Here is a 15,813-nt window from a genome sequence, read left to right as displayed (position 1 = left end):
TGAAGGCAGCATCGGCGTCAACAATAAAACCTGTGAAAAGGATGGTCGCAGAGGCTCTGGAAGGGCATTTCCTCTTGGGGCATTGGCAAGGGAAGTAAAAAAAAAAGTCAAAATGGTTGTTGTGACCATGTAATGGAGGGCCCAGCCCTTTTGGCATGTGGCATATTTTGTCAAAACAAGGGCAGGGTGTCAATCACAGTCAGGAACGCCTTCTGTTTTCTCCTCTGCCAACCAACCGTTGGGTTGAGCCATGTCCTCAAAAGCCCTGTTTGTGGTGCCATTTTGATTCTGGCCCACAGGATGTGAATCCACTAGGTCCCTTCTCAGTGGAGATACCTCAACTATGGAATTGCCTCCTAAGGGCAGAGCAGTTATTTCTCACCTCGCCGAATGAAAAGACTTGACTCTCTCTGATCAAGTCAAACTCAGCGCCTGGAGATTTCACGGACACTTCCGGGTAGGGGGTGTCCACAAAGGGAGGATCAGGTTGGGGAAAGACCAATTGGGGCATTGTAATACCAAGTCCCGTCCCTTTTCTACACGGGTTACAAAATCACTCGCCCTCCAGGCTTGCGGTTGATGTCACAAGATTGTTTTTGTCACGCTGAGAAAAGCAACAACATTCAGAGGATGCTGAAGCTTAGAACATAGAATAATAGAGTTGGAAAGGGACCTTAGAGGTCTCCTAGTCCAACCCCCTGCTCGAGCAGTGGCTCTCTTAGAAATGGTCCTAAAGATTTCTCTTAGCATGTTTTTTTTTGACCTTCTAATCAACCTGGATACTCTCATCTGGGTTCTAATGAGACACAACCTTACTTATTTTCCATGTTCATCCATTTGCTGCGATAATTAACCAGATTTTGTGGAATAGTTTATTAATCAAACTTATATGTCACCCATCTTGCTGAAGGAAGATTGCTTCCCCAAGAAGAAACAGTGCGTTGAACTAATGCTGGAAGCATTTTAGTTTCTGGTGGATAGATTAATTTTCCTTTGAGCTTCTTATTGGATTATTTAAAATTATCAGGCAGCAAAGCTTTGTATACGCCTTGGGATATTTTGACGGGCAGCCTATTTAACAAACACGGAGATAAATAGCAATAAGTTAGTAGAGAAACTCACCCAATATAAAGTGTGAACTTTAAACTGTGGGTACATTTAAGCTACAGTGGTGTGAGTCTCCGCTTTTTTTTAAAAAAATGTACCAGTGTAGCTACTGTGATGAGAAAAGCACAAAGGCTGAAGAAATTATGCAAAAAATACACACACAGTTAAACTATTCTGCATCCTTTAATGATTAATGTTTGGAGATATTGGGGAAAAAAATGGAACCTTGCTTTTAAAATTAGCATGCGCTTTCCCTTGATCGCAACTGGCTATGCCACAACTGTATTGGCAGAGAGCAAAGCTAATTAGGGCTAAGAGCATCACTCTCGGTGAAGTCAATTTTGATCTGCAAGTGGGTGTCAGTGTTTCTTAATCAGAGAAAGGCTTCACAGCAGCATCCAAGTATAAATGGCTGATACATTCCTTGTAATTTTTCCAGAAGAATTACATTATTTTCCAATAAAATAAATCTGTCATGGTCTTTCTTTTTGGCTTGAAATAGTGGGGAAATCTGGAGCAGGATCTTGGTTTAAGAGAGCGCGAGAGAGTCTGTCTTAACAGGTCCAAATTGTAATCAGGAGCAAGGTCAAAAAAAATTCAAGGGGGCAGCTGTAACTCCGAGATCAAGACCTCTTCTTTTTTATATGTGACACGTGTAAAAAAAAAAGGAAAGAGGAGGGGCTTTGATGAAGTAGGTTGGACATTGATTTTTCTTTTCATTTTCATTACTCTGAGAATTTTGATATGATCGGCCTTCTCTTCTAGCAGTCCAGAGTTGCAACAGAGGGGAAAAAAAAAACATGTTGTATTCCTCCTTTCTCCCCTTCCGTAAGGAGGTACCTAAGTCAAACGAATAATATTGTAGTAAGAGCTGTGATGGTGCAGTGGTTAGAATGCAGCGGTTCGATCCTGACCGGCTCAAGGTTGACTCAGCCTTCCATCTTTCCGAAGTTGGTAAAATGAGGAGCCAGATTGTTGGGAACAAGATGCTGATTCTACAAACCACTTAGAGCGGGCTGTAAAGTACTATGGAGCAGTATATAAGTCTAAGTGCTATTCCATTCCATTCCATTCCATTTCTGTTCTATTCTTGTTCCTATTCCTATTCCCCTGGTGGTGCAGTGGTTAGAATGCAGTACTGCAGGCTGATTCTCCGACTGCCAGCAGTTCAGTCCTGACCGGCTCAAGGTTGACTCAGCCTTCCATTCTTCTGAGGTCGGTAAAATGAGGACCCAGATTGTTGGGGGTGATGTGCAAATAATGCTTACACTGTAAGCTGCTCAGAGAGTGCTGTAAAGCACTATGGAGCGGTAAATGCCATTGCTGGTGCTAACTCTAAACTGGGCCATAGATATGGACAACAGGCTATATCTCTCAGCTCCACAGACCGATGCAATCTCCATTCAATAATCCTTTCTCCTAACATTTAGGATAACGGCTTCCGATAGGCTGCTGTCCAGATGTGTTGGGAAGGAACCCCCCATGATTTTCACTTGAGTTGGGTTTGAAGACTCGAAAAGCAGAACCTGTCACAGTCAGACGTAACTCTGCAGAGATCCAGTCAAGCTTGACTTGGCCCAGTACGTACCATGCATCCAAAGAAGGTCTCTCGCCAACGCGGAATTGTTATTTTCCTTGCCGATTCCGTTCTCTTAACATGCCACCCCAGGCGAAGAGCAGCTGGTGGCTGGGTGTCGGTATGCTTTTGCAAATCAATTCCAGCAGAGCTGGAATCTCAAGGGAGTGTGAAGACTCCAGAGGACTGCCTATCTGTCAGAGACCCAGCGAGCTGCCACAGGGTTTCAGATATTAAAATACTCATTTGCATTCTGACCCATCCTGCATCAACTTTCCATGCTCTGTCGGTACTGCAGCATTTCGTACCAATCTCTCTCACATTCAGGCTGCACATCCCATTGGTGGAAAGAAGTCAAAAGTCACAACAATCATGCACAAATGGGAGAAATGAGCAAGGCTAAGTTTGCAGAAGATAGTCAGAGGGGTGGGTGGGTGGAAACAAAAATGGCAAGGCATCCAAAATGCCAAGGCCCAATGAAAGTTGGGTATCTCCAATTGCAGTGAAACATCGTTGGCTGTCTGGTAGGAGACAAGTGGAAAGACTAGAGTGGCAGGATTATGATGGAGAGAGGCATAGAGTGGACTTCTCAACCAAGCACAGCTTGATTTGCAAGGCCAGAGCCTTCCCATTGTACTATGAGGGGAGGAGCTATGCAAATGAAGTGCAGCCACCCCCCCCCCCGGACCTATTCAATAATTCTCATGACATCTTACAGAGGCGGGGATGCTAAGTGTAATTTTCTGGGAGCCAGCTGGAGGGGCGGTGAACTTGCGCATCCCGTCACAAAGACAAATAAGGATTCCCACCTCTGTAAAATTCCCTTTTCCTTCTTCACACGTAGGTGACCCCTTTCCTTTGAATGCATTTTGGGGTTCAGGTTGCGTCTTTGTGCCAAGCCTCCCCTTATGCTAAGATTGGGGGGGCATCTAAAGGATCCATAGATTTTTGTTTAGAGATCTTTTGAAACCCCTTCCACAGAGGGTCTTGGCTGCAGGGGGGATCCATGGAGGGTAGGATTAAAAGAAATGCCAAGATAATGGTAGCACCGAGCTGCCATTTTCTCCCCACTTTTCCGACTCCTTGCCCTTCCCCCACTGGACACCCCTGTCTGACCACACCTACAGATCCATAGATCTTGCAAGTGGATCTTTAGGCGGCTCTCATTCAGCTAATGGGTGATCAGCCCTTGCTGTGACTGGTGCTCATGCGTTAAAGGCCTGAAGCTAGCTTCCAAGAGCTGCTTGGAAAAAGCCTCTGAAGTCTTCACCTGCTTCCCCTGGACTACATTTAATTATCACATGTCAAGAGGAGACATAAATCATCCCTCTGCAGAGATCGGCTGCAACGTCTGGGGTGGGTGGACATGCCCAGTCCCAAATGAGTTTAGAATGGTGTGTGTGTGTGGGGGGGGGGGAACCCCACAACCCTTCAATATTTAGAACAAATCATCCGCATATTCAACTCTATTTTGACAAATGACAACCAGTCCTTTAGATCTTATTTATTTTGGAAGGAAGGAAGGAAGGGCAGAGGAGAAAGGAGGGAAGAAGGAAGGAATGAAGGGAGGGAGGAGGGAAAGAAAGAAGGAAGGAGAAGGAGCAGAGAGGGAAGAAAGGAAAGAAGGGAGGGAGGGAAAGAAATAATGAAGGAAGGAAGGAAGGAAGGAAGGAAGGAAGGAATGAATGAAGAAGGAAGGAAGGAAGGAAGGAAGGAAGGAAGGAAGGAAGGAAGGAAGAAGGAAGGAAGGAGAAGGAAGGAAGAGGAAGGAAGGAGGGTGGGAGGGAGGAGGAAGAGAGGGAGGGAAGGAAATAAGGAAGGAAGGAAGGAAGAAGGAGAGGGAGGGAGGGAGGGTGGAAGGACAGATGGAAGGAAGGAGGGTGGGAGGGAGGGAAGGAAAGAAGGAAGGAAGGGAGAATTTAATGCATGCTTAGCAGCAGTACAATTTTAAGATCTCAATAGGATTGGCTTATTGGCTTTGCAGAGAAGACACAACCTGTTTCCCACACAAATAGGGTTCAGTTTTAAAACCAACCTCTGAGTTAATGAGAAGTTAAATAACAAATGTTGAGACAGGAATGGATGGATGGATGGATGGATGGATAGGTAGGTAAATAGATAATAGATGACAGACAGACAGGCCACTGATAATAGTTAAATACATACAGTATGAGATTCCACTCAAACATCATCTTTAAAAAAAAAACCTCATACCTTCCCTGTCTTCTACTTAAATCTCACCATTTAATTATCATTAGTCAACTTAGTCACTGCAAACAACAGAAAACCCTTTGACTCATTTTGACAGTAGTAGTTAAAAGGCCTGCACTATTCAGTTGATCATAACAAAACCTGTCTGTATACATATTTGCACAAGCACTTTTTAAAAATGCTTGTATACACCCCTGTTAGAAATGGAACCTCTGAAAAAGAAGTATAGGACTTTTAAGATAATGACTGCCTTTCAGACCCTATGCATTAGCTTTTATTTACGGTGTATATGGCGCATACAGTGGTTTGAGAAAAATTACTAGCTTGGCCTGAAGGAGGAGGGAAGATTTGGCTGTCAAGGCATTCATGGGTGTGTGTGTGTGTTACAATTTTAAAATAATCATAGAATCATAAGTTTGGAAGGGTCCTTAGAGGTCTTCTAGTCCACCCCCCTTATAGATTATGAGGGTGTTTCCTTTTTTTATGTGTGTCCCCATTTTGACTTTTTTTTTTTTTTTTTTACCACTCTGGTAGATACTCTGGTTGGAAGATTATGAGGTGGAATCTTTTAAGGGATAGGCCTTTAACAATGACATTTCCTCTTCGGGAAATAAAATCAGCTCCTTTTCTGTTTGTTTGTTTGATTCGTTGATTGACAGATAGGCCCTAAATATGGCTTTGTTCTGGACCCTTTGCATGGAAAGAATACGACCTGCATGAATTCGTTCTTGGTTTTGCAGGTTGATTGGCTGAGCTTGAATGACATCCGATGGCCAACTTTGTGCTGTTATTTAATTGTTTGATGACTTCAGCTGATTTCACGGGCCAAAGTATACTGTTTTGGGGAAAACAACGTCCTCTTGAAAAACATCAGGACATTTATTAAATAATTGTTATTGATTACTTTTGTTAGGTTTATATTCTGTCCTTCCTCCAGGAGCAAAAAGTGGTGCATGCTGGATCTGTTTCTCCTTTTTCCTGCAACCATGAAGGTTGGGTTGGGCTGAGAGAGATTAACTCGGCCCAAGTCACACACACACACCCAGGAATTTTCATGGATGAGAGTAGACTTGACCTTCCCAATCCTGGTCTAACATCTGCACCACTAAAATAAGACAAATGTGTGGGCCTATTTGGATGATTGCATCTCTCTTCCTTGTAACTCTACTGAAGTAATTCCCATTCTATGAAGGAATGAAGATCAACCCAATAAAAGGACTGCCCACTTTACTATATTTTTATGATTCAAAGGGTAGTTTGTAACCAAATGGAGCTCTCCAGTCCAACCTTACCATACTACCCTTATTCACTGCAATCATATTTTTCTTACTCTTTCTTGAACTTGTATCCTATATAGTTCTGTCTGTCCACCAATCCATCCATCTATCTATCCGTCCATCCATCCATCTATCCATCCATCATCCATCCATCCATTTATCCATCTAACTATCCATCTGTCTATCCATTCTTCTATCCATCTATCATCCATCTGTCTATCTATCCATCCATCTATCCATCCATCTATCTATCCATCTATCTATCCATCTGTCCATCCATGTATCCATCCATCCATCTATCCAACTGTCCATCCATCCTTCTATCCATTTATCATCCATCCATCTATCCATTCATCATCCATGCATCTATCTATCCATGTGTCTATCTATCCATCTGTTATCCATCCTTCTATCCATTTATTATCCATCCATCCATCCATCCAATCTACCTACCTACCTACCCAACTCATCTAACCTATGTCTAGGTTAGATGAAAGACAAGAAAATCTATAAAGAAGGCGTTAGGACCAACCAAAATGTCACCAAAGCATTTCTCTAAATTTTCTCTTAGTAAAGGTCTACGATAATCCTAAAAAAATGTGCCAGTGGAAGCAATAACAAGAATTTCCAGAATTGTACCCTGAGTGAGATCCTGTTCTCATCCTGAAGAGCTCTGAGAATGGACGGAAATCAGCGTTTAAGCTGTGATGCATGAAAATCATTTTTTTTCTCATCTATTCTTTCCCAGTATAGTTTAGTAATGACCTGAGTGGACCCCCCCCCCAAATTCTATAATTTTATTTTATTATTTTTTATTTTATTCTTTATTTTTACATCCCACCTTCAAGGCAGCGAATATAATAGCATCTAATATTCCCCCCCCTTCTCCTATTTTGTCTACAACAATCTTGTGGGAGGGGTGGGGGGGTTGAGAAAATGTGACGGGGCCCCAAATTATCCAAGGGATAGGCTTCCATGCCTAAGGCGGGACTAGAATTCACAGCCTCCTGGTTTTAAGCCTGGTGCCTGAACCACTCAAGCAACCTCGCTCTCATTCACCGAGATATATTGCTTGCATTTCACTGTATGTGGTGTCTGCATATGAGAGGACTGGATTGCCTCTGCCCTAACCAGAACTATAACTGAAATAATATTAGTTTTATCAGTCACAGCATCCATCTCAGCTCTCCCATTTGATCTCTAGAAGCTGACCTGTTTACGTCAGCACCAAAGAAGTCTAAACTGTGGGCCTGGCTGGGTCAAACTCTGCTATCCTAGAGGGGATTCAGAAGGCCAGGAAAAATGGTGAATATCCTCCCCTGCCTGGCGTGATTTTTATCGGAGTGGCAAACTTTCCAGTAGATGGTATGCAAAGCATCCAAAGGTTGAAGCCTTAGACTAGGGCTCATCGCCTTCTTGGAACTCTTTTGAAAACTGAAACCCACGAATCTCAGCTAGACAAATGGGAAAAGCCACGGTGCAAACTATTGGTTTCCTGATACATTGCAGCGGATGTCGTTCGCTGGTGATCAGGAACCATAACATGCAGAACAAGCGGCAACGTCTGAACATGCAATCCAGATGCACACAAGAGGCTGGGTGGTGACATCATGTCCTGGAGATGGGCTCTGAAATTTGGATATCTCATACACACACCCTGGACCCTTCAGAGACTAATCCATGTTCATGAACTAGACCACAGGTCCAAAATTATTTTGAGCACCCATGGAAAAGGACTGCATAAAAGGGTCCTCCTGGGTTGGTCCTGTACTTCACCTGTGTGTCTGAATTAGCACCCGAGACAGAAAGAACCCCGAAAATGCAGTTTTCTCCTTAGGTTGCTAAAATGCTGCTTGAAGCCTTTTCCGTTTGTCTCAACCCTACAGACGGTGTAGCAAATCACGTTAATTCATAGTAGGAGAATGTAATTGCATCATTGGGGAAGTGGGTTTATTTATTTATTTATGTATTTATTTTCCATTACCTTACTTCTGCTGCCAGGACCACTGACGGCTAACTCGTGTGGGAGCTCTCGTGCTGGTTCCTTAAGGTACCACCATTGGATTTCCAAGGAGTAAGAGGCAGATCCACTGGCCCGGAAAGCACAAGGCATCTCAATATCATCTCCCTCCCTAACCGTCACATCTTTAGGAACTTCGGTAAATGTAGCTGAAGATAAAAAGAAGGACAAGGAAACTAGAGGGTAGCAGAGAGGAAGGAAGGAAGGGAGGAAGAAAAAAGGGAGGGAGGGAGGAGAGAGAATAGAGGAAGAAAGGGAGGGAGGGAGGGAGAGGCAAAGGGAGGAAGGAAGAGAATAGAGGAAGGAAGGAAAGAGGGGAGGGAGAAAAGGGAAAAGAGGGAGGAGAGAGGAAGAGGCAAAGGGAGGAAGGAGAATAGAAGAAGGAAGAAAGGGAGGGAGGGAGGGGAAACAAGGGAAGGAGAGAGGGAGAGGCAAAGGGAGGAAGGAAGGAAGGAGAGAAAGAGAATAGAGGAAGGGAGGGAGGGAGGGAAGGAAAGGGGGAAGAGATGAAGGAGGGAGGGAAGGAAGGAAAGAAAGGAGGAAGGGGAAAAGAAAGGAACGAAGCAAAGACAGACATTTCCCAAGTACTTTGGCTAAAAACCAGAAAGGCAAGCCAAAACACTGCACCAGAGCAGCATCCTTAAACCCAGGGAGATATTGCCACAAACAGGTTCCCTGGACAATCACAAACACCGAGGGGAAAATAAATAAATAAAAAAACCCAAGAAAAACAGCGGAAACCTGAAAGAGATCTGAGCAAACCCTTCTGAATGCCAAAGACCTTACGAAAGTCATCCTTCAAATTACGAACAGGGCACACGTCTCCCTCCCTGCCTGCCAGCCAGTAAGTTCACCAGTCCTCCCTCCTTCTGAATGGGGGACTGGGGAAGCCCCCCTTCCCCCGCCCTCCGCCTGCCCCCAATACCAGGTAGACCTCCCACCCCATCACTGCAGTCTCGGCACCCATCCATGTCAGACAAGTGGCTAGGGAGCCCCTCAAAGTTTGCAGGAACCCCCCTCCTTTCCTCCCCTCTGGATGGTGCCCACATCCTCTGGCTTCTGCCAGCCACTCTATGCTTTGCTCCCTGTTTTTTCCCCGGCAGCTGTTCCTGGTCCCCCCACCCTTTCCCACAGTCTCCTCCGCTGGAGCTTTGATTTTCCTCCCTCTCTGCAGCAAGAGTGTGCAGCTGGCCCCCAATCCTGCAGCTTTGGCGGTGTTTTCTGCATGCACCCTTTGGCTTCAGCCTCAAAAATCTTGCATTCGCCACCCGTGGTGGGCTGCTTAGGACCCATAGCTGCCCCTAACAGGGAGTCGTTTCTTTTTCACCCTCCCTCCCCCTCTCTCCCTCCCTCCGATTTCTCTATCCACCAACACGCCTAGCACGAGTGTTTTGCCTTTCAGAAAACAGATGTGTTAATAAACATTGCACTGATTTTTCTTAAGGGGGAAAAAACAACAACAACCGTGGCAACTGTACAGAAGGGTAGGCTCTCTTGGCACTTAACCCCCCTTCCCCTCTCGTCCTCCCCCTTGCTATCCACGTTCAACCTGCCTTATTTTGCTACCTAGAGTAAAGAGAGAGAGAGAGAGAGAGAGAGAGAGAGAGAAGAAAGGTGAGAAGTTTGTCGACTTACCCTGGACTAGGAGCAGCAAAGGAGCATTAAGCATCAAGTAAGCCAGGGCGCTGAACAGTCCCCGATTTTCCATCTCATAAATGTTATCCTTTAAGGTGCAAATGAACAAGAGAAGGAAAAAAATAATAATAATAACAACTGGAGGAATGGTCCTCACCGCCAGGCTAGGAAATCTTCAATCCCATGGCAAACCGTAGATCTCTAGACAAGAGAGTTGGCCACTGCTCCAGGATTCGGTTAAATCATCATCATCATCATCAAAACAAAACACAACAAGGCTTTTCTAAAAAAAAATAAAGGTGGCTTCCAAGTCCAACAGGCTCAACAGTGTGGGTTTCGCCTCCCGTCTTCTTCTTCCTCGTCCTCGTCCTCGTCCTCCTCCTTTGCTTCTGGAACTCGAATTAAATCCACATCCCGGTGGCCCCAAGGAAATCCAATGGTCATGAGGTCTGGAAGCTTGGATCCTGAGTACAGAATGGTAAACCGGGTCGGCTTCTTTTCCCCAACCACCCCCCACTCCCGTCTCTCTCTCTCTCTCTCTCTTTCTCTCTCCCTCCTTTCCTAGGGCAAACCCTCCGGTTCAACTTCCTTGCGTCGGATGGGATTTTCCGGTGTCCAAAGAGAAGGAAGAAAGGCAGAATATGCTGGCCAGACCCATCGGAGGTTGTATTTTTGGCTTTTTCCTCCTCCTCCTCCTCCTCCTCCGCCTCCCTTAAGGGTGATTCTTTTTCTTTCTTTCTTTTTTTCCAAAGGAGACGCCTGATCTCTGCAATATTCCTCTTTCTCGTCCGCTTCGCTCTGCTTTGCTCCTGCCAACCAGATCTGAAATCTCTCTCTCTCTCTCTCTCTCTCTCTCTCTCTTCTCTCTCTCCACCACCACCTCCTTTAGCGACGCGAGGTCCGAATTAAACGCAGGAATCAAAGGGCTGGATCCCCCCGTTTCTTTCCCTATTTTTTTTTTTTTTCAATTTGAACCCCCTCGAGTCTCCGACGAACACACACACCGCTCAACCGAGGCGAGGGGCTTCGCCAGCTGACGTTCCGGAGCGAGGCCGGTTCCGAAAAGGGAGAGACGGCGGGGGTGGGGTTAGGAAAGAGGGAGAGGAGGAGGAGGAGGAGGAAGGCAGCAAAATTAAATCTTGCCTCTCCCTGAAATCAAAAGGGTGGCGTTGGGAAGCGACACGCCCCCCGCCCCCCCCCGACACACACCCCAGACCCGGACATCCCGCCGCGCCATCAAAAGTGGGGAGGGGGGTGGAGAGGAAAAGGTAGACCCGCGAACTGTCCGCCCCGAAGGGGATGTTTTGCTTGTCTGCTCCGAAGAGAAGGCTTTGGAGGAAGCCGGAGGGAAAGGGGAGGGAGGGGCGGGCTGGCTGGCTGGCCCGTCTCTCTCTCTCTCTCTCTCCCTTTTTCCTCTCTCTCTCTCCTCTCTCCTTTCTCCTCTCTCTCTCCTCTCTCTCCTTTCTCCTCTCCCTCTCTCTTCCCTCTCTCCTTTCTCTTTCTCTTCTCCTCTCTCTCTCTCTCTCCTCTCTCCTCTCTCTCTCTCTCTCTCCCTCTCCTCTCTCCTCTCTCTCTCTCCTTTCTCCTCTCTCTCCCTCTCTCTTCCTCTCTCCTTTCTCTCTCTCTCTCCCTCTCTCCTCTCTCTCTCCCTCTCCTCTCTCTCCCTCTCTCTCCTTTCTCCTCTCTCTCTCCTCTCTCTCTCCTTTCTCCTCTTTCTCCCTCTCTCCTCTCTCTCTCCTTTCTCTCTCTCTCTCTCCCTCTCTCTCTCCTCTCTCCTCCCTCCCTCTCCTCTCCCTCTCCTTTCTCCTCTCTCTCCTCTCTCCTCTCTCTCTCCTTTCTCCTCTCTGTCTGTCTCTCCCCTCTCCCTCTCTCTATGTGTGTAGGGGGGTAGGGCGGCGGAAGATAGCCGGTGGGGAAGCACCTTCCGCGGGAGACCAGCGTCTGGTCCCGGAGCGCGCTTCCCCCACGTTCATCTCACGGGAGCCTCGTCCCAACTGGGGAGCAAGAGCGCTGGGGAGGGGGGGAGGCGTCGGAGTGCCACGAAGCCCCCTTGTTCTTCTTCTTCTTCTTCTTTTTTTTGCAACGCAGTAGCCTTCCCGAACCATCCGGGTTAACATCTTAGAGGGGCGGTGGGTGTGGAGGATGTCTTTAGGTAGATGGCTCCCCTTGCTTCCTTCCCCCCGCAAAAGCGCCAACTGTGCTTCCAAGTTTCAGCCAAACAAGAGATAAATCGGGTGGGTGGGCGGGCGGAGTGTGTTATCCTCAAGCTAAGACCCTTCTCTCAAATCTCGCCCCTTCTTCTTTTTTAAATACAGGGCAGGGGTCCTCCGAACGCCTTGGACCCCCCCCCCCATTTCCTGGCAAAGGCACCACTGGTATATCCTGGCTGCAGGGCGGAATGGGACCCCCCCCCACCTCCCTCCATAACCTCCCACCCCAACCAGCTCCGTCCGCCAGCAACAGTGGCCGCCACTTTCCCTTTTTCCTACCTGCTTTTTTTTTTTAAGCCATTCATGACCCAGAGAGACCCCGGAAGGAGGGTGTGTGTGTGTGTGTGCGTGTGTGTGATTTTATAAAAGGAAAGGAAAATAAACCGGTGGGGGTAGAGGGGTGGCACGGGGGGCAGGGAGGGGAGGCCCGAAGGAGGTTTGGATGGTCAATCAGACGCCGTCCCCAAATACCCAAATAGTGTCCCTTGTGGTTCAAACACGGGCTGCGGGCTGCTCTAGAGGAGCTGAGGGAACAAGGAAGCTGGGGGGTGGGGTGGAGGGAGGGTGGGGGGGGAATAAAGCGGGGCGGTGTTTCTCCCCGTCTCCCCCTGGCTGGAAGTCTGCATTGGAAAGGCCGGAGAAAGGATGCCGGAGCTCCGGACTGAGGCCGAGAAGACGTGGTGGGTGAGTGTGACTGATGGGAGAGAAGGGGGGGGGCAGGCGGGGAGCGAACAGGAGAAAGACTAGTTGATTCAGTTCAAGATCGATTTCCGGCTTGGGATGAAGGGCTGCGGCTGCTGCTGGGCCGGAGGAGCGAAGGGGGGTCTTTGCAAGGGAATTTGGAGAAGGTGGGGGGAACGGCGAGGGGGAAGGTGGGGGGAACGGCGAGATACTCGCCCGGTGCCCTCGTCTTGTGTTGCAGAATGTGGGCAGGGGGCTTTTGGAACCTCTTTCCCCCTTCTTTCTCCTGTGCTCATCTACCCCCCTTGCTGCTCACCCCTTGTGGATACTTTAAGGAGAAGGTGGGGGCCGCTTTGTAGTAGGGAAGGAAGGGGAAGGAGGAAGGAAGAGGGAAGGAAGAGGAAGGAGGAAGGAAGGAAAGAAAGGAGAGGAAGAGGGAAGGAAGGGAAGAAGGAAGAGGGGAGGAAGGAAGGAAGGAAGGAAGGAGGAAGGAGGAGAAAGGAAGGAAGGAAGGGGGAGGGAGGAAAGAAAGGAATGGAGGGAGGGAGGGAAGGAAGGAATGAAAGGAAGAAGGAAGAAAGGGAGGAAGGAAGGAAGGAAAGGAAGGAAGGAGGGAAGGAAGAAAGGAAGCAATGGAGGGAGGGAAGGGAGGAAGGAATGAAAGGAAGAAGGAAGAAAGGGAGGAAGGAAGGAAGGAAGGAAGGAGGGGAGGGAGGAGGAAGGAAAGGAAGGAGGAGGGAGGAAGGGAAGGAAAGAAAGAAAGGAAGGAAAGGAAGGAAGGAAGGAAGCAATGGAGGGAGGAAGCAGGGAAGGGAAGGGAGGAAGGAATGAAAGAAGAAGGAAGAAAGGGAGGAAGGGAGGGAAGGAAGGAGGGGAGGGAGGAAGGAAGGAAAGGAAGGAGGAAAGGAAGAAAGGAAGCAATGGAGGGAGGGAGGGAAGGAAGGAATGAAAGGAAGAAGGAAGAAAGGGAGGAAGGAAGGAAGGAGGGAAGGAAGGAAGGAAGGAGGGAGGGAGGAAGGAAGGAAAGAAAGGAAGGAGGGAAGGAAGAAAGGAAGCAATGGAGGGGAGGGAATGAAGGAATGAAAGGAAGAAGGAAGAAAGGGAGGAAGGAAGGAGGGAAGGAAGGAAAGGAAGGGAAGAAGAAAGGAAGGAAGGGAAAGAAGGGGGAAGGAAGGAAGAATAGAGGGAAAGGGGGGAAGGAAGAAAGGAATGGGGGAGGGAGGAAGAAAGGAAAGGAAGGAATGAAAGGAGGAAGGAAGGAAGGAAGAAAAGAAAAAAAGGAAGGGAGGGAAAGAAGCAAGAAGGAAGGACAGAGAGAAGGAAAGAAGGAAGGAGAGGAAAAGGTGGCAGAAGGAAGGAAGCAAGCAAGCAAGAAGAAAGGAAGGAAGGCAATAGGATAAACCAAAATGGCTCAAAACTCATAACCTCTCCTTTTGCTGTCTCGGTTGCTCCTAAGAAAGACATCCCAATCCTCTGGATTTTGGATTTGGAGTCAAAAAAGCTCCTGTCACAACACTATGCCAGCCCCACATTATGCCAGGCATGATCAAGTTTGACTTTGGGTAGCAGTTCTTCTGCCTGTGGTGCAAACCAGCATATGGGCATTTCTTTAACATTCTGAGTATTGTTTGAATGCAGAAAACTGACCAATCCACTTGCTAATTGAAGAGCCTTTGCACAACACTCACTCTATCCATGGAAGGGAATATAAACTCCAGCTGCATCCTGAAAAACGTTGCATGGCTTGGAGGAGGAGAGGGGGGCTGTTATTTAATCCATAGCTGGGCAGCTTGTGAACAAATAAACCCTACCCTTGGTGGTGTTGGGGGGAGGATACAGTGGAGAGAGAGAGAGAGAGAAGGAAGGTCACTGCTACAAATTTGGTTGGACGTACACTTTCTGGATTTAGTGGATCCTTTTAAAACTGCACTGAAGGTAACCTCTGCGATGTAGAGTTTCTGATAGTAGGAACATAAAATTTGGCAAGGCAGAAAGGAAGGAGGGTAGCTCCAAAGAAAACAGGCTCTAATCTGGGCTGGAGGGAAACTCTTATCATGTGCTGTGGTTAGACCACAGAATGTAATTCAACAGTCAATGGACACGCAGCACCTTGAATTTCATCCACAAGGGTCCACATTTAGTGGCTGATGTCATTTCAGTTCTTCTTAAGGCTGAAACCAGCAGCATTTTGCCCATTTCTGCAGGCTTTCGGAGCAGTGAACTCATGGATACCCTGATGCAGTCAGTTTTCCTTCCAGTAGCTCTTATTCCACCTGAGTAAAAGAGCCACAAGTTGTTGGGTTAATGGTCCTTTTCTTGCCTCAACTGTTAAGCAAATCACTGCACTTGTTAAGGGAATCACACAGGTCATTAAGTGAGTCTAGCTGTCCCCCTCCCCCCGCCCAAGTTGTCTTTACCTGCTAGAGGTTGGCCGGGAAAGTCACAAATGGCAACCATAGGACCCCAACGTATTGCAACTGTCCTAAGTACATGCCTGTTGCCAAGCACCTGAATTTTGATGGTGGAGATGCTGCAATGGTCATAAGTGCCTGGATGGGTGGTAAGCCACTTTTTTTTTTTTTAGTGTTGTAGCCATTAAGCGAATGGTTGGGAGTCAAGGAGTACCTGCATTATTAGGAGCCCTGGTGGCGCAGTGGTTAGAATGCAGTGTTGGAGGCTGACTGCTCACTGTCAGAAGTTCGATTCTGACCTTGTCAAGGTTGACTCAGCCTTCCATCCTTCTGAGGTCAGTAAAATGAGGACCCAGATTGTTGGAGGCCATAGGCTGACTCTGTAAACCTCTTAAAGAGAGCTGTAAAGAGCTATTCCTATCATCTATCTCTATCTTTTATCTACAATATCTATCTATCACTGTCTGTCTATATTCTCTCTCTTTCTCCTATCTATCTATCTATCTATCTATCTATCTATCTATCTATCTATCTATCTATCTTCATCATCATTATTATCATCTATCATCTATCTATCCTATCTATCTATCTTAGGAGCACTGGCGCAGTAGTTAGAATGCAATATTGCAGGCTGACTATGCCTACTGTGAGCAGTTTGATTCAAGCAGTTTGGTTCAAGATTGAC

The 15,813-nt window shown here is 47.2% G+C and overlaps 1 protein-coding gene and 1 long non-coding RNA gene across 4 annotated transcripts in view; one reads left to right on the top strand and one right to left on the bottom strand.

Moving 5' to 3' along the window:
* VSTM2B (V-set and transmembrane domain containing 2B) overlaps positions 1–10,678 on the bottom strand; it is a 48,872-nt gene extending 38,194 nt beyond the window's left edge. The window contains exons 1-2 of one of the 2 annotated variants that reach the window (XM_087971507.1): positions 9,827–10,678; positions 8,156–8,340 (exon numbers count right to left, since the gene is read on the bottom strand). In XM_087971507.1, coding sequence (XP_087827633.1) covers positions 8,156–8,340; positions 9,827–9,899 — 258 coding nt within the window. In that variant the 5' untranslated portion in view covers positions 9,900–10,678. Of the gene's footprint in view, positions 1–8,155; positions 8,341–9,132; positions 9,210–9,826 lie in introns of those variants that run through there. The other variant, XM_087971508.1, reaches the window with a different exon arrangement.
* A 1,946-nt stretch (positions 10,679–12,624) lies between these two features.
* Positions 12,625–15,813, top strand: part of LOC148129817 (uncharacterized) — a 150,663-nt gene continuing 147,474 nt past the window's right edge. For both annotated transcript variants that reach the window (XR_015750627.1, XR_015750626.1), the window contains exon 1: positions 12,625–12,720. This is a non-coding gene — a long non-coding RNA (uncharacterized LOC148129817). The remainder of the gene's footprint in view (positions 12,721–15,813) is intronic.

This window comes from Notechis scutatus, chromosome 9 (assembly GCF_049901735.1).
Source record: "Notechis scutatus isolate UNSWTSFEM ecotype Mainland chromosome 9, rNotScu1.2, whole genome shotgun sequence".
NCBI lineage: Eukaryota > Metazoa > Chordata > Lepidosauria > Squamata > Elapidae > Notechis > Notechis scutatus.
This window is presented reverse-complemented; position numbering and strand designations above follow the sequence as displayed.